Here is a 22,133-nt window from a genome sequence, read left to right on the forward strand (position 1 = left end):
CACCTGGGACAGTGGGAACGCCAGGGCTGCCCACGTCCCTCCGAGCGTGAAGGTGTGACTCACTGGGCCGCGCTCTCCCGGGTGCGTCGGAGTGGTTATTGGTGGTTATGAGCTGTTGCTCAGAGGCTTTCTCAGGGCTGCCAGTGTCATCCCTGCTGTCCCTGTGCAGGTGGTCTGGAGCCCCTCCCCTTTCCCAAGGGCCACAGGACCCAGCCTTGATGCTTCTGTCCCCCTCTCCCTGACCCATGGTACCCCGAGGGTGGTCCTGCTGTCTCTTGAAGCTATCAGCTTCCTGCTTCCCTCCTGTAGGTTCTGGTTGTGTGGGATGAAACCTCCAACAAACTGAGGAACTATCGCATCTTTGAGAAGGTGAGAGGGCTCTGAGTGGGACAGGGACCCCGGCCACATGGCGTGGCAAGGGGCAGGGCAGAATCTCCCTGATCAGGCATAGGCAGCAGGTAGACTAAGACCGGCAGCTCTGGGATACCTCCCCCGGCCTCCCCCTCCACCATCCCTCATCCCCCACCCCTCCTGCTCAGCCTCCCTCCTCTCCTGGCCTAGCTTTGTCCTCCACTGACCCTAGAGGGGATGGGTGGTCAGCCTAGACCCCGGGTTGCTTCCCTTTTTCTTTTTGTGGGGACAAGGGTCTCACTGTTTCTCAGGCTGTTCTCAGACTCCTGGGCTCAAGCAGTCCTCCCACCTCAGCCTCCCACAGTGCTGAGATTACAGGCACGGGCCACCGCACCTGGCCCAGTCCCTAGGTTCATTTATCGACCTTGCCTGCAGTGCTCCGGGTGCAGGCTCCTGGACACTGGGACGGAGGGGAAGTGAGGTGGGAACATGGAGAGCACAGGCCCGATTCGGAGGCCAAGCTGGGGGTCACACTGACAGCCAGGAGCTGGCCTGGCGATGCCGCCATTGCTGCTGCTGCCTCATTTTACAGACGGGAGACTGAGGCCCAGAGCTGCAGACTGGCCTGGCCCCACTGACGCTTCCCCTGTCTGCCCCACAGGACTCTAAGTTCTACCTGGAGGGAGAGGTCCTGTTTGTGAGTGTGGGCAGCATGGTGGAGCACTACCACACCCACGTGCTGCCCAGCCACCAGAGTCTGCTGCTGCGGCACCCCTACGGCTACACCGGGCCCAGGTGATGCCTGCCCGTGTGGCTGCCAGGCTGAGGCAGTCACAGGGGCCCTGACCCCAGGCCACACCGACGGACACGGGCCCACGTGGGAGGGTGAGCGCTGACCCCAGACCACACCGACAGACACGGGCCCACGTGGGAGGGTGAGCGCTGACCCCAGGCCACACCGACAGACACGGGCCCACGTGGGAGGGTGAGCGCTTACCCCAGGCCACACCGACAGACACGGGCCCACGTGGGAGGGTGAGCGCTGACCCCAGGCCACACCGATGGACACGGGCCCACGTGGGAGGGTGAGCGGGAGCAAGTCTGTGCTCGCCTAGGGCCTCCATGATGGATGTCTTCTAGGACCCAGCCAGTTTCATCCAGCAGGCTGGGCTCCAGGGCTGGACCAGGCTCCAGGCTCCAGAGGGCGAGGGGACTCTCTTATCCCACACGACCTTGCCCCGTCCCAACCCCAGAAACCCAGGACCAAGCCCCTGCCTGGGCTGCGAGGACAGGAAACTGGTCCCCCCAGCACACAAACCCCACAGTGGGCTGGGAGCCAGGCAGGGTTGGGGCAGCTGGTTGGGGGCTGGGGCTGGCCCTGGGACCCCCAAGGAACGCTAAGACACAGGCTCCAGTAGGGGCTGTTGCCTCCAATAAAGCAGCGATGACCTTTGCCTCGGGGCTGGGGCTCAATTGGGAAGGAGGGCGTCACCAGCTTTCTGGGTGCCCACACTGATGTCCAAGTGCTTCAACCCCAGGAGGTGGTGGTCTTGTCTTCCAGGGTGCAGGCTGCTAAAGTGACTTCCCCAGGGTACACAGTGCGTAACAGATCAGGACCCAAACTTGGGCTGTCTGGGATGGGGCCCCACGCCCCATGCACCAGTTCTGCTGCCTTGGGTCAGGCCAGGGCAGAGCCAGAAGACCCTACAGTTACGGCTGGTTCATTCCCTGCGTTAGTGCACGGTTATTGGGGACCTCCTCGTGCCTGTCCCCGTTCCAGAACTCGGCATCCACTGAATGGGCTATAGAGCTAGAAGGCCCTGCAGCTACATCTGGTTCATCACCTGCATTAGCAAGCGGTTACTGGGTACCTCCTGTGTGCCTGTTCCCATTCCAGACAGGGGGCCTCTGGCCTGGCTGAGTTTGAGTTCACAGCCCAGTCTGCGGACAGCGGGGTAGGAGGTGCTTATGGCATAGCGTCTAGGGCAGCTGGGTTTGCAGGGACTCGGGGCTCCAGGAAGACTTCTTGGAGGAAGTGACAGCCATGATGGGAAGGAACAGTGGGTCCTAGGTAGACCAAGGGTGGGTAGGGGTGGTGGTACTCAGATGCCCAAGCCCTCCAGGCAATGCCTGGCTTGGGCCCAGCCCCAATCTGTCCCCTCACTTTCTACCATTGAGTTCCAGCAAGTCACTCTCCTGGGCACACCCTCCGGGCTGAATTTTTAATGAAACAGACTCGGGGGGAGGTCGGGGCTGGCAGGGACCCTAGGATTGTTGTGATTTTTCTCAGCGCTTTATGTCAGGGAAAGCTGAACTGAGGCCAGCACTTGTGCCACTGACAGTGACTGACTCCTGGGAGGCGGTCCCGCGGCCCCTTCCCCGGGGTGTGTTCTGGGGGCCTGTGGTCTGCTGGAGGAAGCAAGTGATGAGGCTGGTGAGCAGATGTGGGAGACTGTGGCCCCAGGGGGCCGTAGGGTGTGGTGGAACGACAGGCCCTGTGGGCACCGGCAGTCAGCTGCTTCCAGGAACCAGGTGACCAAGGCCACCTCTGCAGGGGTTTCCCTTTAGCCTCCCTGGGGAGAGGGGTCGGGCCACGGCTGAGGCTAGGGCACAGGGAGCTTCTGTGGTTCTGCTCCGTCTCTGGAAAACCAGCCGTTCCTCCTCCGTGCGGTCAGAATTCTTTGCCCTGTCTGACCTGAACTCGCTTAGGAAGTCATGCCACTCCCCCGCTGTGGCCACAGTTTCTCTTCCTGTAAAATTTTATTTTATTTTGTTAATTTTGAGATGTAGTCTTGCTCTGTTGCCCAGGCTGGAGTGCAATGGCGCAATCTCGGCCTGCTGCTACCTCTGCCTCCCGGGTTCAAGCAATTCTCTTGCCTCAGCCTCCCGAGTAGCTGGGATTACAGGTGCGTGCCACCACGCCCAGCTAATTTTGTATTTTCAGTAGAGATGGGGTTTCACCATGTTGACCAGGATGGTCTCGATCTCCTGACCTTGTGATCCACCCGCCTCAGCCTCCCAAAGTGCTGGGATTACAGGCGTGAGCCACCACGTCTGGCCCTTATGTTTCTTTTAGTCTATTGTAAATTGTGTATTTTTAATTTCATTGTTTTGTTTGTTAATAGCATATAAAACACATCTTTGTTCACCGTGTATTTGACGTAGTTAAATCTACCGTCTTATTTTGTGCTAGGTATTGTCTCACTTGTGTTTGTGGGGTTTTTCCTCCCTTTTCTCTCCTTTTCCTCTTCTTTGGATTGAACAACTTAAATCATTTCATTTACCCCCTTCTCCTAGTCAGAGTTATACACTCTCTATTCTTGTTGAAGTCTAGAGTTAATGAATAAACACTTTCACTCCCCTCCTAGACAGCCTGAGGATCTCAGGTGACTTTCACTCCCCTCCTGGACAGCCTGAGGACCTCAGGTGACTTTCACTCCCCTCCTGGACAGCCTGAGGACCTCAGGTGACTTTCACTCCCCTCCTGGACAGCCTGAGGACCTCAGGTGACTTTCACTCCCCTCCTGGACAGCCTGAGGACCTCAGGTGACTTTCACTCCCCTCCTGGACAGCCTGAGGACCTCAGGTGACTTTCACTCCCCTCCTGGACAGCCTGAGGACCTCAGGTGACTTTCACTCCCCTCCTGGACAGCCTGAGGACCTCAGGTGACTTTTATTGGTCTCCCTCATTACTTGATATTGTTGTGTATATGCAATTCTAACTCAGTATGTTTTGAAACCCTCACCCAAGACAGTATTTCTTTTTTCCTTTCTTCTTTTCTTTTTTTTGGAGACACTGTCTCTCTCTGTCACCCAGGCTGGAGTGCAGTGGTGCAATCTCGGCTCACTTCAACCTCTGTCTCCTGGGTTCAAGCAATTCTTATGCCTCAGCTTCCTGAGTAGCTGGAATTACAGGCGCCTGCCACCACAGCTGGCTAATTTCTTGTATTTTTAGTAGCGATGGCATTTTGCCACGTTGTCCAGGCTGGTCTCGAACTCCTGAGCTCAGGCAATCTGCCCACCTTCGCCTCCCAAATTGCTAGGATTATAGGCACTAGTCATGGCGCCCAGCTCTTTTCTTTTTTGTAGTTGGAAAAGGAAGGAATATTTTAATAGCTTTAAAATTGTTTTATTATGGTAAACATTTCATATGATAAAATTTATCATTTAAACTATTTTAACGTGTACAGTGCTGTGGCTTTGCATATATTCATATTATTGTTCACTCATCACCACCATCCATCTCCAGAACTTTTTTCATCACCCCAAGCTTAAACTCTATACCCATTAAACATTAAATCCCCATTCCTCCAGCCCTTTGCAACCACCATTCTACCTTTTGTCTCTCTGAATTTGACTACTAGACACCTCATACACGTGGAATCATACCTTTATCTTTTTGTGACTGGCTTATTTCACGTAGCATGTCTTCAGTGTTCATTCGTGTTGTAGCATGCATCAGAATTTCCTTCCCTTAGGCCAGGCATTGTGGCTTATGGGTTTACGCCTGTAATCCCAGCACTTTGGGAGGCTGAGTTTGGATTTGGGAAGATTGCTTGAGCCTAGGAGTTTGAGATCAGCCCTGGCAACATAGTGAGATCCTGTCCCTACCAAAAATACCAAAAATTTGTTGGGCATGTTGGCACGTGCCAGTAGTCCTAGCTACTTGGGAGGCTGAGACAGGAGGATCCCTTGAGCCTGGGAGGTCAAGGCTGCAGTGAGCCATGGTTGCAACACTGCACTCCAGCCTGGGCGACAGAGTGAGATCCCGTCTCCAAAAAAATGCACGAAACCCAAATAAATAAAAAGAATTTCCTTGCATTTTAAAGCTGAATGGTATTCCATCGTATGTGTATATACTGTACCACATTTTATCTATTAATCTTTTACGGACACTTGGGTTGCTTCCACCTTTTGGCTATTATGAATAATGCTGCTATGAACATGGTACAAATATCTGTTTTCATTTCTTTTGGGTATATACCCAGAAGTGGAATTGCTGGCTTGTGTGGTGATTATAGGTTTAATTTTTTGAGGAACCTCTATATGGTTTTCCACAGCAGCTGCACCATTTTACATTCCCATCAACCACGCATAAAAGTTCCAATTTCTCCGCATCTTTGCCAACACTTATTTTTTTTCCTGTTCTTCCTCCTTCCCCTCCCGCTTGAAACTTTTTTTTTCTTCTCGTTTTTGTAAAGAATAGGGTCTTTTTATGTTATCCAGTCAGTCGGTCAACTCCTGGGCTCAGGCTATCCTCCTGCCTCTGCCTCCCCAAGTGCTGGGATTTTAGGCTGGAGCCACTGCGCCCGCCCGGCTCCCCGCTCCACCCGCTTCATCAACAGCCATCCTAATGAATGTTAAGTGGTATCCCGCAGTGGTTTTGATTTGCATTTCCCTAGTGATTAACGATGGGAAACAGAAGTGCATGAGACAATATTGTGATCTTGTCAGAAAAGTCATCTTGGAAAAGCCAACGTCCAACAGAAATGGTCTTAGAACAGGGGTCGCTGACTCCCATCCAGACAGTATCCCTGACCCTTGTGGGGCATTGTCACAGAGGCTCCTGCTGGGCAGGGAGGTCTGGATTCCACACACTTCTGCCACTGCCCAGCTCTGGACCTCAGCTTTCCATGGGTGTGAAGAGGGCAAGCAGCCGTGCCCATTCGTCTCGCTTGGTCTTTTTGGGTGTCAGATGCTCCAGCAGGAGGGACAGTGTGTGGGAAGCTGCTGGTCTGAGGCTGCCCTCCAGGTCGCTGGCAGCGGGCCTGGGCCTGCCAAAGCCCCGCAGTCTCACTCCCTGGTGGTGCGGAGGTGGCTCGTGCTCGTCCCCTCAGCACCCGCAGTCCGGCCCGGGTGCCAGGCAGCTGTACGCTGTGGAGCCTTATCGGGACCCACAGGCCTTGCTGCCCTGACCCCACCCGGGCCCCAAAACTCGGCCTGGGGACCGCACGGCGCGGGGGCAGGCGGGGCAGGGCCAGTCTGCTGGGGGAGCGCGCAGGGCGGGCGGCGGCGGCGGGCAGAGTCCCAGGGCTCCGACAGCCCCTCCGGCCGAGGACGGGCCCGCGATAGACGCCAGGTCAACAACAATGAAACCGTGTCCAGCGGATCTGGCTGGGGTTCGCCGTAGCCGACCCGGCCATCGTCAGCTATGAGGCCAGTGAAGCCATGACTCGGCGCCCGAAGCTGCCGGCCGGGGGACCCTCCGCGCCGGACCCTGGACGTCCGCAGGCCCCCGTGGGGTCGCCCTGAGGCGGGTTCCGCGAGTCCGCTCGCCCCGCCCACAGATGCCCCGCCCCTTCTGAGCCCACCCAATCGCAGAGTACATTGCTCGGTAGTGCTGCGCAGCTCGGCCTATGGAGAGGCGCGTTGTTGGGCTGAAGCGCCGCAGGCCGCACCCAGCTCGGGCGGTGGGGGCTAGCGGAGGGGCTGAGGGGCGGAGAGGCCTGGCGGGCCGCGGCTGCGGGCCAGGGTGCGCTAAGCGGGCGGGGGCGGAGCCGGAGCCGACGGGCGGTGGCTGTACTGGGACCCCGGAATCCCGCGCGCTGCCCCACGATTCTCTTCTGAGGTGAGGCCCGCGAGCGGGGGTGGCAGGGGCCCGGTACGGGCTGAGGCGGCAGCGGGGGTGCGGGGAACTGGGCCGCGGTTGCGGCGGGCGGGGGCCGCGGGGCCTGCGGCGGCCTTGGCAGCGCGGGGGGCGGGGAGGCCGCTGCGGCGCGCCGAGGGCGTCTCGGAGGGGTCCCTGCGGGGCCTTTGGCCTGGGCCGAGCCTGGGAGCGAGGGCGCCGCAGACCTGTCTTCGGGACAGGACCCCGGGGACGAGGCTTCTCCGCGCAAGCGGCCCGGACCGCTCGTTCCCCGCCCGCCGATGGGCTGCAGGGGTCGGGGCGGAGGAGGAGGACCCGGGGCGGACGCTGGTCAGCATCGTGCTCGTGAGACCGGGTCCGCGGACCGCAGCGCTGGCTGCTCGTTTGTGTACCGACGCATCTGGGTCCTGCCGGTCGGCTCTCCTGTTTAAAAACGACGGCTTCTGCCAAAATCGAAAAGCCAAATCTGCCGACGGATGCCCAAGAGCTAGTCCTGGAACTTATCAGCGATGGGGATGTTGGTCACCTTTGCCCTCCCTCTCTTTTGTTTTTTCTTAATCTTTTATTTTCGTTTTTTTGGAGACGTCAAAGGGCCTTTCCCTCTTATGACTTTTACCTTTGCTCTTGTAATTAGTGGCTCAAGATAGTTGGAAGGTAATTTGCATTCACTTTATCCATACCCATCTTGAAAAACATATTTTGGTTCACCTGCAACTTGTTGGTTTCAGCGTAATTTGTGCTTAGAATGACAAAAAGCAATTGTCATATCTCTAAAGACCAAAAGTCATAGCTGATAGCTGTATGCATTACTGCTAACTTATAGAAAGATTTTTTGTGTGTGAAAAATTGACTGAGATCTTAATCGGGATAGGAAATAGAATGCTGATAGGTCAACTGTGTCTCTTTTGCAAAATATATGAGTAGAAATATATTTTCGCCAGTGAAACAAGATTGGAGTGGATGAGTGGGAGTTCGACAGGCACCAGAGAGAGGAAGGCATTTCAGGCAGAGGGTATGAATTACATGAAAGTGGGTTTGTAAACTTTGGAGTCTTGAATGGACAAGTGCCAGTGATGATTACATTTTTTGTTGTTTGGTTTTTTTTTTTTTTGAGATGGAGTCTCGCTCTGTCGCCCAGGCTGGAGTGCCGTGGTGCGACCTCGACTCACTGCAACCTCCGCCTCCTGGGTTCAAGCGATTCTCGTGCCTTACCCTCTGAAGTAGGTGGGATTACAGGCACGCGCCACCACATCCAACTAATTTTTGTATTTTTAGTAGAGGCGGGGTTTCACCATGTTGGCCAAGATGGTCTCAATCTCCTGTCCTCGTGATCCGCCCTCCTCGGCCTCCCAAAGTGCTGGGATTACAGGCGTGAGCCACCGTGACCAGCCTTGTATTTTTAGTAGAGACGGGGTTTCACTGTCTTGGCTACGCTGGTCTTGAACTCCTGACATCGTGATCCATCTACTTCGGCCTCCCAGAGTGCTGGGATTACAGGCATGAGCCACCGATTACGTTATTTTTTAATCCAAAATTTTAATATACTCCTTTGATTTTGATTGTGGGGAAAACTAAAATACTAAAGTTGTCTTTTAAGGAAGTGGATGATTTTGGCGGTCAAAACTGCTTTTCAGAGTTTCGATGTGGTTTACAATGGTGTGGACAGCTGGTATGATTTGTTTAGTTTACTACTTGTGATGTTTTAGGTTTTAAAGTTTCGGAGACTCACTGAGTGATGTGAGTCTAAACTCTAGCCAGGCTCCAAATTATTAGATAGGTTCCATTCTAAAATAATACTTTATACAAGCTGATCAGTTTTCTTCCTTAATTTTTTTAATGTTATCTGATATACTGGGAAGGTTTTGTTTGGTGTTCCGTTTTGTGTTACTGATTTTATAAAAATATTTCTTTATGTGATTATTAGTTTTTTCTTATAGTCTTTGTATTGAATAAGAAAAGTAAATACTGAAATGCTTTGAAAGATAATAAAATGTTTATTACATGAAACTTAGATTGACTACCCTTCCCTTCTTTCCTTCCATGTTTACCTCTTCACATATACACACATATGTAGAGAGAATAGTATAGATCCCTTTTCTCATCCAGTTTTAACAATCTTTCTTCATCATATCTCCACAGTCCTAAATATCATTTAACCATTAAATATTTCAATATGTATATCTTAAAGACTTTTAAAAAAGGTAAACTTTGCTTATACCCATTACTGGAGATAGTTTAAAAAAAAAAAAAAAAAAGGTAAACATGAGTACCACTATCACAGAAAATGAAAATGAATAATTCCTTAATACTTTCAGCTATCTAACCAGTATTAAAATTTTCAGAATTGTCTCAACTTTTTTTTTAACGGTTTGAATCTGGATCCACATGGTATCCATACAGTGTGACTAGTTTTAATTGATAGGTTCCTCCTCCATATTTAGTTTTCTCTTGTAACGTACTTGTTGATGAAACCAGGTAGTTTGTCATGTGGAGTTTTGCACAATCTTGATTTTACTGTGACACAGATTTAGCCTGATTTTTGGCAAGAACACTTTGTAGGTAAGTAGGCAGAAATGATTAGTAGTCTTTGTTCGAAGCCCTTGATTGTCAATGCCTACCGTCATTTCAGTAGGCATTAAAAATGTTGGTATTTGAATTCTAAATTTCATTTAGTAGACAGAATATTTCTATAAAGATAATTTTTCATGCCTCCACTATTGGTTATCTTGAAGTACTGTATACCTCTTACAGAAAAGGGAGGATAAATGCTTAATTCCTCTCCATTATTTACTAGGTTTCAAATAATGAATTGGTTCCCTAACATCCTTCAAAAGTAGCCAGTGAGGCTGGGCATGGTAGCGTGGGCCTGTAATCTTAGCTACTCTTGAGCTGAGATGGTATGAACTTGTGAGGCAGGGAAGTCAAGACTGCATTGAGCCATGGTCGCTTAACTGTACCACTCTCTCTTTAAAAAAAAAAAAAAAAGCAAGACTAGGATTCTACTCAACCTTCTCAATTTCATATACCTATATCTATTTTTCTTCTAAGCCTTTCTTCTTGATTCTACTTGCTTACTGTTTCAACTCACACCATACACATTTCAGTTTCAGAACAAGGTGAACATGTGAACCCTGAAAATTTGAGACAGGTCTTAGTTAATTTAGAAAGTTTATTTTGCCAAGATTGAGAGTGTGTGCCTATGACACAGCCTCCGGAAGTCCTGATGACATGTGCCCAAGGTGGCTGGGGCACAGCTTGGTTTTATACATTTTAAGGAAACATGAGTCATCAATCGATATTTACAAGAAGTCCATTGGTTTAGTCCAGAAAGGCAGGGATAACTTGAAGCAGGGAGGGGACTTCCAGGTCACAGGTAGGTAAGAGACAAATGGTTGCATTCTTTTTTTTTTTTTTTTTTTTTTTTTTGGGAGACAGAGTCTTGCTTTGTTGCCAGGCACCAGGTTGGAATGCAGTGGTGCAACCTCAGCTCACCGCAACCTCCGCCTCCCAGGTTCAAGCAATTCTCCTGCCTCAGCCTCCTGAGTAGTTGGGACTACAGGCGTGCGCCACCGTGCCCAGCTAATTTTTGTATTTTTAGTAGAGATGGGGTTTCACCATGTTGCCCAGGATAGTCTCGATCTCTTGACCTCGTGATCCACCCGCCTCGGCCTCTCAAAGTGCTGGGATTACAGGCCTGAGCCACCACGCCCGGCCCAAATGGTTGCATTCTTCTGAGTTTCTGTTAAGCCTTTCCAAAGGAGGCAACCAGAATATGCATCTATCTCAGTGAGCAGAGGGATGACTTCAAATAGAATGGGAGGCAAGGCCGGGCGTGGTGTCTGGAGAGCACATGGCCTTTCAAGGTCTGTCTTTGTCTTTGGTCTGGAGATCACATGGTATTTCTAGGCCAACAATGCCACCTAATAATGGAATAGGAATCCTTTCCGTGAAGTACATTATTGGCCCTTTGCCAAAATACTCTAGCTTCCCAATTCTCCCTTTTTGCACCCCTCTACTAGAGACCAGGCTTTATGGTGCTTCTGTAAATGGAAAAACTCTGCCTTCAATAATGAGGAGGAAAATGTCCTCTGAAACCAAATTTTAGTCTTGATACTGTCTCATCAGCAGTAAAACTGCCATTGGGGCCCTACATTTTTTTTTGAGGCATCTATTCTGCCTCTGGTTAAAATGGTACTTAAATAGTAACTAAATTTTAAATAATAACTAGATTTTAAGTCCCAATGTTAATCAGAACTTTTCTCTAAGGATAAATACTTTAGTACGGGCCAAAATCACAGGATACGCAGTTCACTTTAACACATTCCCTCCATTGAGGAGGGAAGTGCAACAGTAGACCAAACACAACTATTACTTAGTTTTTCCCAAGATCCATCTTTCTGGGAGCTACGTAGACCACATAAGTCTAGGAAGTGAAAGGGAAATCACAAGCAGAGGACTAGAGTTTCATGGGTAGATGTGACTAATCGCAATTGCTTAGGCTAGTCTCAAACTGTAGGCTGAAGTGATTTACCCACCTTGGCCTCCTAAAGTGCTAGGATTACAGGCATGAGCAACTGCACCTGGCCTACTTCATGTTATGAGAGAGCTTTGGTGTGTAATAAGTGATAGGAAATATACTTTAAGGGATGGCTTATAGTAGTTATGGAGGAATACTTGACTCTTTGCACAGTTGAATCAGAGAAGCATGCCCTTGGTCACCTGGAAGATAATGGAAACATCCCCATCCCCACTGAGAGATGAGACTCCCATGGGGTACAGGCTGATTACAAAATAGGCTGATTGGCTTTGGGTTGCCTTGCAATGAAATGCATGGTGGAAGCACTCGTATTTCCCTCCTTTTGGGGATACAGGATTTGGTATAAAATGGCACCTTTAATTTTGGGGATCTGTCTTTGCCTTCAGCTGTGCCTGCTTACTGGGCCCTAGAAATGCATGCTTTCCTGACCCTGTTCCTCCAAGGGCTCCTCCCTGGAGCCAGTAATTCAATTTTAAAAAATATGGCAAATGAAAAATCTTACAAGTGGTAAATCTTTGTGTATATGTATGTGTTGTATGAAATGTCTATAAAAAGAGCTGAAACTGATTGGTTTAAAGAAAAGTCCTTAAATATTTTTTAAAGAAAAGATAAACTGTAATGCCTTTAGTTCACGTGACTTTAAGAAAAATAGTCATGGCTGGGCACGGTGGCTCACACATGTATTTCCAGCACTTTTGGAGGTCAAGGTGGGCGGATCACCTGAGTTCAGAAGTTTGAGACCAGCCTAGCCACATGACGTGAATTTTTAGCATCTGTACTAAAAATACAAAAATTAGCTGTGCGTGATACTGTGTGCCTGTAATCCCAGCTACTTGAGAGGCTCAGGCAGGAGAATTGCTTGAACCCAGGAGGCAGAGGTTGCAGTGAGCCAAGATCATGCCACTGCATTTCAGCCTGGGCTACAGAGTAAGACTCTGTCTCAAAAAAAAAGAAAAAAAGAAAAAGAAATAAAAAGAGTCTTATGGAACGGATTATTGGCAAAATACACGTGTCATCAAAATGCAAATAGGTGGTCTTAATCATATAAGCCAGATCCTAGGTTTGCTAAATATTTCAGGGTTATAAACTGCCTGCTTTACAACTTGGTAAGTCCTGGGAAACATATGAAATTAACCACACCCCTAAGTATGCTGGAAAATGTCAGAATTGATCTGTGCCTAACATATAATCAAAACAACTTACTAAGTTTCACGTTAAAGTTAAAAATTACTAAAAGTTGCCATTATAACATGTAACTTAAAATCCTAAAAATATATACACATGCAAGGTGTGTAAAAACAGTAAGATGTGTTCTTAGTAAAAGAATGTAAAAAGGCATGGAAATGTAAATTTTCTCTAGGGATTTAGGATTGTCTTAAATTAGATAAGATGAAGCTGAAGTTTTAAGCAAGTTGTGGAAAGATTTTCAAAATCTTGCAAAAATTCCTGTGTGTAAACATTGACTAAATTTAAAAGGGTATTATGTGGTCTTTTCATAAGTAGAGCATTGAAATAAAAGCACAGACTAATCTGCCCATCAGCAAAAGGGTTATGAAAGGTTTTAAAATTTTTTACCTTGTGATCAAATTGGTTGAGCTTAGATGGAATTGTCTGTGAGGTTTCTTTAAAAAATTGGGATTAACATTAATAAAGTAATGCAAGGGTAAAAATTGACTTTGAACAGGATTTTCTTTTTTTTTTTCTTTGCGACAGATTTTTGCTCTTGTTGCCCAGGCTTGAGTGCAATGTCGTGATCCCGGCTCACTGCAACCTCCACCTCCTGGGTTCAAGCGATTCTCTTCCCTCAGCCTCCCACCAGGCCTGGCTAATTTTTTGTATTTTTAGTAGAGGTGGGGTTTCTCCATGTTGGTCAGGCTGGTCTCAAACTCCCAATCTCGGGTAATCTGCCTGCCTCAGCCCCTCAAAGTGCTAGGATTATAGGCATGAGCCACTGTGCCTGGCCTAAACAGGATTTTCATGCAGTAGTACAGGCTAATGAAAAGTTTTTGCCTTTAAAAAATATTTGAGGCATCATTTTGGCAAAATAAATAATTTCTGGTAATCTGGAATTCTGTTTCATAACATCAAGGGTTTTATACCTCTAACATATTTAAGGGCTTCCCAAAATCAAATCTCAGTTTCAAAATAGTCTTTCCCAACACCTAACTTTTCAGAGACTCCAGAAGGGCCCCTGGAGTGTTCAGAAATAAAAAGTAAACAGGATTATTTATCATGTTTAGCTACATACAATTGTCAAAATGATGTTTAATCTTTTTCAGTGAATAAATATATTTCAGTGAATAATATTAGTATATATTCCAAAATTGTGCAGGGTATCTGATATTCTAATGTCTCCATATATGCTGTCAATCATAATTATGGTTGAAGTTATTGTAAACCACAGAAATGACTAAATCTCTTGGTCAGCCATGTTTTTAACTGTAACTACACTGGAAATTTTGTCATTCACAGACAATTGTCTTGCTTTTTTCATTTTCAAAGGATGGTTTAAAATCAAGCTATAGGACTTTAACAGGTGTTCTCAAATACAGGTTTCTAATAGCTTTGAAGATTGTAACATTGGAATAGAGAAAAAACATACAGGACTCATGAAGAGCTGAAATAAATGTTCATGAATATCAAACAGGTGTTAACTGCATAAACTAAACTAATAGAAGTCTGAAGTAATATTTTTTTAACTTTTTGCTTGAAACATTGTTAATCATTGTTTTGTTCTTCAAAGGAAACCTTTCTTTTAAGCCATCTACAGCTTTTAACAATTAGTAAGGTATATTTCTGTGAACAAAATTTGCAGTATATTTGTTTCTCACTGCCTGGTTCCTCTAGAATTTGGAAACTGTCAGTATTCTTAACTTATGGAATACAGTTTTTGCATCAGTGCAATAAGAATGCATTTTCTTTTGCAAGAGGACACAATTGGAGCAACTGGTTGTTTTATCAGGGCTTTGATTGGAAGGGTGTGTTTCCTTTTAAGGATTGAAGCTTGTCTTGCAGAGACAATATAAGCCCCTTGGGGAGACTGGCCTCGTACCCTTGCCTATGCAGCCCCTCTACAGGGTTCCTGACCTGGTCAGTAAAGAATGTCACTTTCTAACAGTTCCAGGAGCTCCAAGTTTATCTTGGGACCTTAAGAGGAAAGGGTCACCCAACTCACAGCAACATGTAGTGGAGGCAAACCAGCATTACAACCCATCAGAATGGTTGACGGCAGTCAGACTCCAAATGGTGCTGCAGAGAGAACCACGCATGGACACATCTTTCTTCTAGAATCCCTAATTTTTTTTGTTTTTTTTGAGACGGATTTTCACTCTTGTCGCCCAGGCTGGAGTGCAGTGGCGTGTTCTCGGCTCACTGCAGCCTCCACCTCCCGGGTTCGTACATTAATACTGTATTGCAGACATCCGTTTTGTCCGTTTTACCTCAAAATGCATCCTGAATCAGTCCTTCTCTTTCATCTCCTCCTCAGAAAATAGAGCAAGGCAAAATGAAACGCAAATTAGAAAATGTCCATAATTTATATAATCCCAAAGCAAACATTCTTAATATTTTTTGGATATGCCATAAATGCTTTTATATATTTTTGCTGGGAATACGTTTCAAGACTCTCCACCCAGTGGATGCCAGAAATCATGGATTCTGTCAAACCCTGTATGCCATATATTTTTTCCTGTATGTATGTATCTGTGATAAAGTTTATAAATTAGGCACAGTAAGAAATTAACAGTAATAAAATAGAACAATTATAACACAGTAAAAGTTATGTGAGTATGGTCTCTCTCTCTCTCTCTCTCTCAAAATACCTCTTTGTATGTAATATTTTCAGATGGTAGTTGTCTGTAGGTAGCTGAAACCTTGATAAGTAAACCGTGTGTGTGATAAGGGGTAGGCGGGACTACTGTACTTATGTTTATTAGTTAGAATTTATTTTTTTATCCTGTTCTTCACTTTGTGAAAGTATTTAATATTGAATGTGAAATCTTATACATGAAGCATAACTTAGGGAGATCAGAGTTAAGGTTTACGTGGTTAATAGAGTGAGGAGTGGGAGGGAGGGAAGACCTATTATACAGTGAGCCTGGGCAGTTACATTAGTAAGAGTAACCTGGTTTTCACATCTCAGTTCTCATTTTATTGGACAGGGAGAGGACTCTGCTTGCAGAACTCCCTGCTATGTGGTATTGAGCAGTGAAAAACTGCAGAATACTGGATGCAGTGAAGTTTCACCACTGGGGTTTCACCACAATGGCCAGGCTGGTCTTGAACTCCTGACCTCAGGTGATCCACCCACCTCAGCCTCCCAAAGTGCTAGGATTACAGACGTGAGCACCATGCCCAGCTGGAAGAGAACAGTTTTAACTTGGGCCATCTTCAGTTATTTTTTAGTGTTGTCATTTCTCAGAATGAGAATACTAAAAGCATAATAAAATGTATTTTAAAAATTGAGATATAATTTATATACAGTAAAATATAATTTAAAATATTTAAATTTTAAATCATATTTCCAAATGAATTAGAGATTCTTTATCAACACTTGCCTTTTCTACAATGCTCCCCAGCTCTCAGCTTTTTTTTTTTTTTTTTCCTACTCTCACCCAGGCTGGAGTGTAGTGGTGCAATCACAGATCACTGCAGCCTTGACCTCCTGCTGGGCTCAAGTGATCCTTCCATCTTAGCCTCCCGAGTAGCTGGGACTTCAGACATGAGCCACCAAGCCTGGCTAATTTTTGTATTTTTTTGTAGAGACAGGGTTTCGTCATGTTACTCAGGCTGGTCTTGAACTCCTAGGCTCAAGCCATCTGCCCACCTCGGCCTCCCAAAGTGCTGAGTTTACAGGCGTGAGCCACCATGCCCTGCCATTTTTTTTCTCTAAATTCTCCTCTCTAGTTATGTTAGCAACAGGACTTTAAATTTTTTGTGTTTTCTAGATGGTGAATGTCAGCATCTTCTTTTTCTTGTATACATTGAATTCTTAGACTCCTTGAGAATCAAAACTCACTAAGGCAAAGAAGGCCACTTACCTGTGCATGCTGTATATAGTTGTATTTTTATTGTCCTCATGCTTTGGAGGTTAATTTGGCATGTGGAAGGGTTGTCTTTTTAAAATTCCCCATTTTATTAGGTTTTAAAAACCAAATCTTAGTTTTGGTTAGTTTACAGATTAAATATGCTAATAATACCTTCATTTGTGAGCCACCATGCCTGTTAGTTTGGTCATGTGGACTAGCCATGTGGGTCCTTAAAATAGTTAGGAATCTTAACATAGCATAATATCAAACTTTAACAGAGTTGTTTAATTGTTAATGCTTATTCTGGCCTTTCTACATTGAGGAACCTTGAGTTTAAAGGAATGAAGGAAGCAAGTTTAATACAGTTTGCCTTTTGAGCTTAATTTTTCTAGAAGTACCTAATTTTAAACAGTTGTTATAAGTAATGTGTAACATTATTTTGGATAACTGTTACCTTAAATGTGTTGAGTATATATTTTATTTATTTATTTATTTATTTATTTATTTTGGAGACAGATTCTTGCTCTGTCACCCAGGCTAGAATATAGTAATGTGATCGTAGTTCACTGCAGGCTTGAACTCTTGGGCTTAAGTGAGTCTCCCACATCAGACTCCGAAGTAGCTAGGACTATACAGGTGCATGCCTATTGGCCAATAGGCTTGGCTAATTTTTTTTTTTTTTTTTGAGATGGGGTCTTGCTATGTCGCTATTGCTATGTCTTGAATTCCTGGCCTCAAGTGATCCTCTTGCCTCAGCCTCCAAAAATGGTAGGATAACAGGCATGAGTCACTGCACCTGACCTGTTTCCAGGTTTTTACTGTTATAAGCAGTGCTCCAATTAATATTACCTCTCTATATTGGGCACTATGAAGTACATCTATAAATACATTCTCAGAAGTGAAATTGCTACGTCAAAGAATAATTGCACTTTTCATTTGCGTAGACATTTCCAAATTACCCTCCTAGCTCCAATTAATATTCTTACATTTCCATCTTTGGGCACCTGTGAAGTATATCTATAGATACATTCTTGAAGTGAAATTGCGATGTCAAAGAATAATTGCTCTTTTACTTTCCGTAGGTATTTCCAAATTACCCTCCTAAGAAGTTCCAGTGTTTTGGTTTTTTTTTTTGAGACAGAGTCTTGCCTTATTGCCTCTGCCTCCCAGGTTCAAGCAGTTCTCTTGCCTCAGCCTCTTGAGTAGCTGGGACTACAGGCGAATGCCATCACGCATGGCTAATTTTTGTATTTTTAATGGAGATGGGGTTTCATCACATTGGCCAGGCTGGTCCTGAACTCCTGACCATGTGATCTCCTGACCTAGCCTCCCAAAGTGCTGGGATTACAGGTGTGACCAACCGCCCCTGGCCAGAAGTTATGCCAGTTTATATTCCTACCAACTGTGTATTTTCTTCACATAATGAAGTATGGACGTTAAAGTGACAATAGTACCTGTCTCACACAGTTATTGTGAGGACTAAATGAAGTAAATGCAAAATGGTACTGACTAAGCTGTCAGCAAGTGACTTATTAGTATAATTATTTTTTCTGAACTTTATTACCAGAAATATTATGAGCCTAGACAGTGCTTCTTGAGGTTGGGAAAGAGGATTCATACAATTGCAATATATGCCTCCAAAATACTGTTATGTGTATTAGAACAAATGAGCTCTGTATCCAGGCTCAGCTCCAGGGAGTCTGGCATCTAGGGCTGATGTTAGGGGACAGAGCCCACAGGTACATCTCCACTTTTGCTGGAAAGGGTATCCCTCAGGAATGGGGCACTGTAGATGTAACTGAAAGTGCGCCTCTGCAGCCTGAAGTATCAGCTTTGGCTGTTTCCATGGGGAGGAGAAGGTCATCATTTAGGAGGGACCTTTAGAATATCCCATCCCAAACATTTCTCTCCTTCTCTTACTCTGAAAGGCTTAATTTAAATTTGCCTTGTGGCTTAACTTATGGAATATGATTGAGGGAGTTCCTTACCTAAAAAGTGTTTTCCCTCATCTGCACACTGTCGCCTGAAATTTGTTTCAAAGGAGACAGAGCCATGACCATAGGCAGTGTGGTGTCATGAAAGGATCACTGGCTCTTCACTGTAGGTTTACTATGGTTCATTGCGGGTAGTCGAGGGGGTGAAAAAGCCACTTAGCTGCCCCCAGCCTCCGTTTTCTCCATCGGAAAATCAAGTAGTCACATAATACACAAAGGAGATAATGTTGTGAAAACACTTTGAGGATGCAAATGCCTAGTGAAAACATATATTCATAGAGAAGCTTGTGTGTGAACGTTCAGAGCAGCATTATGTTTAATAAACAAAAAGTGGAAACACCTGAAATGCCCATCAGCTGATGAGCGGATCAACAGCTGTGATCTGTTCATATGATGTGGCAGTAGAAAGTGTTGAAGCATGATACCTGCTACAACATGATGAACTCCGAAAACATGCTAAGAAGCCAGACACAAGAGACCACATGCTCTATGATCTTACTTATGTGAAATGTGTCCAATAGGCAAATCTTTTGTTTGTTTTGTTTTGTTTTCCTTTTTGTGAGACTGAATCTCACTCTGTCGCCCTGGTTGGAGTGCAGTGGCGTTCTCGGCTCACTGCAACCTCCACCTCCCCAGTTGAAGCAATTCTCCTGCCTCAGCCTCCTGAGTAGCTAGGCACCACCATGCCTAGCTAATTTTTGTATTTTTAGTAGAGATGAGCTTTCACCATGTTGGCCAGGCTGGTCTTGAACTTCTGACATCAAGTTAACCACCTGCCTCGGCCTCCCAAAGTGCTGGGATTGCAGGCATGAGCCACTGTACCTGACCCCCAATAGGCAAATCCATACAGGCAGAAAGTAGATGAGGGGTTGACTGGAGCTCGGGCTGGGGAGAGGAGTGGGAATGAGGAATGACTGTTAATGTGTATGGGGTTTCTTTTTGGGTGTTTAAAATGTTATAAAGTTAGATTGTGATGATTGGTTACACAACTCTGAATCCTCTAAAAACCGCTGAACTCTACTTTGTTTAGAAACAGAGTCTTGTTCTATTGTTCAGGTTGGAGCACGGTGGTATAATCATAGCTAACTAACCTGGAACTCCTGGGCTCAACTAATCCTCCCACCTCAGCCTCCAGAAAGCTAGGACTACTGGTGTGCACCACCACACCTGGCTAATTTTTAAAAATTTTGCTACTCAGTATGTGGCCCTGGATCAAAATGGTGAAATTCTCTAAACTAATTTTTCTATAGAAATAGTAATAACAGTCATGCCTAACTGGAAGTGTGAGGCCGTGGTAAGGCTATTCAATATAGTGAAACTCCATAGTGAAACTTTTGAATGATTACAGTATGTAAGGGTGCTGTCAGGATGCTTTCTTTCCTTCTTTTCCAGAACATAGAGGATGAAGGAGCAGACTTTAAGAGAGAAAGGCACAGGAGATGCAATAGAGAGCCCTGTTCACTAGCTTTCTCTCTCTCTCTCCCTCCCTCCCTCCCTTTCTCCCCCTCTCCCCCTCTCCCCTTCTCCCCTTCTCCCCCTGTCCCCCTGTCTTCCTCTCTCCCTCTCCCTCCTCCCTCTCCCTCTCTCTCCTCCCTCTCTCTCTCCGTCTCCATCTCCCTCTCCCTCTCTCTCCTCCCTCTCTCTCTCCGTCTCCATCTCCCTCTCCCTCCCTCCCTCCCTCTCAAAATAAAGCCTGTGTAGAGGCGTTTTTTGTCTGATACAGCTGCATTTATTTGTAGTTTAGTAGCAACTTTGTGGTTAAGCCATGCTAAGATTTTCTTAAAAGGCCAGCCTTGCTGCCAGGTGACACCATTAATCAAGTTATTGTTGCATAGTGCTTCAGGCAGGAAAGGGGATTAGGAATGGTCTTTAGTGTCATAGAATGAACTCCCTTTTGGTCTGCGTGTCCACTTCAGTAGGAAGGGATGTGATGTTAATTGACCAATCTTTAGGGGAAATGGATGACCCCCCACCATTCAGATACTCTTTTTTTTGGTTCTTTTCGTTCTTATTTATTTATTTATTTATTTTTGAGAGAGAGTCTCACTCTTCCTCCCGGGCTATAGTACAGTGGTGCGATCTTGGCTCACTGCAACCTCCACCTCCCAGGTTCAAGTGATTCTTGTGTCCTAGCTTCCTGAGTAGCTGGGACTACAGGTGCACACCACCACACCTGACTGATTTTTGTATTTTTTGTAGAGATGGGGTTTTTCAGATACTCCATCTCAGTTTTTTTCTGAGCATCATCTCCAGGGACTGAAGCACACAACATGCAGTGAGCAATGTCACTGAGCTAGGGTGTCTGCAGCATTCAGTGTCTTCTATTTTCTGTACTTGGTGTTTGATTGTTTTGTAAAGCAGGACATACTTTTTTTTTGGAGACACAGTCTTGCTGTGTTGCCCAGGCTGAAGTGCAGTTGCACGATCTTGGCTCACTGCAGCCTTGACCTCCTGGGCTCAAGCAGTCCTCCCACCCAGTTCTCAAGTAACTGGGTTTATAGACACACTCCACCATGCCCAGTTAATTAAAAAAATTTTTTTTTTGTAGAGACAAGGCCTTGCTATATTGCCCAGGCAGGCCTGAAGGTGCTTTTAAACTCAGATGAGTAGGACATTTGTAGCTGTGGAAACAGCTGTAATCTAACCATCAGAGTTGTTTTAAGGATAGAAATGACATACAGTGTTTAAAGCATAATGAATGTACAGGTTGCTAGATTGGAGTTTACTCTGTTCTTTTTGTAATTTTTAAAAATTTGGTTACTTACCTTTTTTTTTTTTTTTTTGAGACAGGTTCTCACTGTGTTGCCCAGGCTGGAGTGCAGTGGCACTTTCTTGGCTCACTGCAACCTCTGCCTTCCGGGTTTGAGCAATTTTCCCACCTCAGCCTCCCCAGTACCTGGGATTATAGGTACAGGCCTCCACACCCAGCTAATTTTTGTATTTTTAGTAGAGACAGGGTTTTACTCTGTCTCAAACACCTGACCTCAGGTGAGCCGCCCACCTCAGCCTCCTTAAGTGCTGGGATTACAAGTATGAGCCACTGGCATCTTTTTAAAAATATAAGTGTTTAAGGCTATATATCTCTCTAGAAGTATCTCTTCAGTGAAGCCAATAGTCTCCAATTGTAATATTTTTATTACTAAGTAATGTATGTTTAAATTTTCATTATAATTTCTTTGGTCCATAAATTATTTTAAAATGTACCTTAAAATTTCTAAATATATGGTTTTTAGAAACTGTTCTGTTGTTAAGGGTTTTTTTTTTTTTTGAGATGGGGTTTCGCTCTTGTCGCCCAGGCTGAAGTGCAGTGGCATAATTTCAGCTCACTGCAACCTCTGCCTCCTGAGTTCAAGTGATTCTCCTACCTCAGCCTCCCGAGTAGCTGGGATTACAGGCACCCGCCACCACGCCTGGCTAATTTTTATATTTTTAGTAGAGACGAGGTTTTACCACGTTGGCCAGGCTGATCTCAAACTCCTGACCTCAGGTGATCCACCCGCCTGGGCCTCCCAAAGTGCTGGGATTACAGGCTTTGTAAACAGCTGTGCCTGGCTGTTACTATGTTTTCATTGCATTGCACCCCAGAGAAATGGCTTGTGTGCTGCTGATTCCTTGGAATTTGTTGTGATTTTCTTTGT

General features: G+C 45.9%; 2 protein-coding genes across 11 annotated transcripts in view; both read left to right on the top strand.

Moving 5' to 3' along the window:
- The window catches only part of SH3BP2 (SH3 domain binding protein 2), a 42,411-nt gene extending 39,291 nt beyond the window's left edge, over positions 1-3,120 (top strand). For all 3 annotated transcript variants that reach the window (XM_021666990.2, XM_012466855.3, XM_012466854.2), the window contains exons 12-13: positions 310-369; positions 1,013-3,120. In XM_021666990.2, the coding sequence (XP_021522665.1) occupies positions 310-369; positions 1,013-1,150 (198 nt within the window). In that variant the 3' untranslated portion in view covers positions 1,151-3,120. The remainder of the gene's footprint in view (positions 1-309; positions 370-1,012) is intronic.
- A 3,612-nt stretch (positions 3,121-6,732) lies between these two features.
- Positions 6,733-22,133, top strand: part of ADD1 (adducin 1) — an 89,512-nt gene continuing 74,111 nt past the window's right edge. For all 8 annotated transcript variants that reach the window (XM_012466846.3, XM_012466839.3, XM_012466847.2 and 5 more), the window contains exon 1: positions 6,733-6,919. The gene's annotated coding sequence lies outside the window, so the exon portion shown is untranslated. The remainder of the gene's footprint in view (positions 6,920-22,133) is intronic.

The sequence above is a fragment of the Aotus nancymaae genome, unplaced genomic scaffold (genome assembly GCF_030222135.1).
Source record: "Aotus nancymaae isolate 86718 unplaced genomic scaffold, 86718_ANA_hifiasm-v0.15.2.pri h1tg000006l, whole genome shotgun sequence".
NCBI lineage: Eukaryota > Metazoa > Chordata > Mammalia > Primates > Aotidae > Aotus > Aotus nancymaae.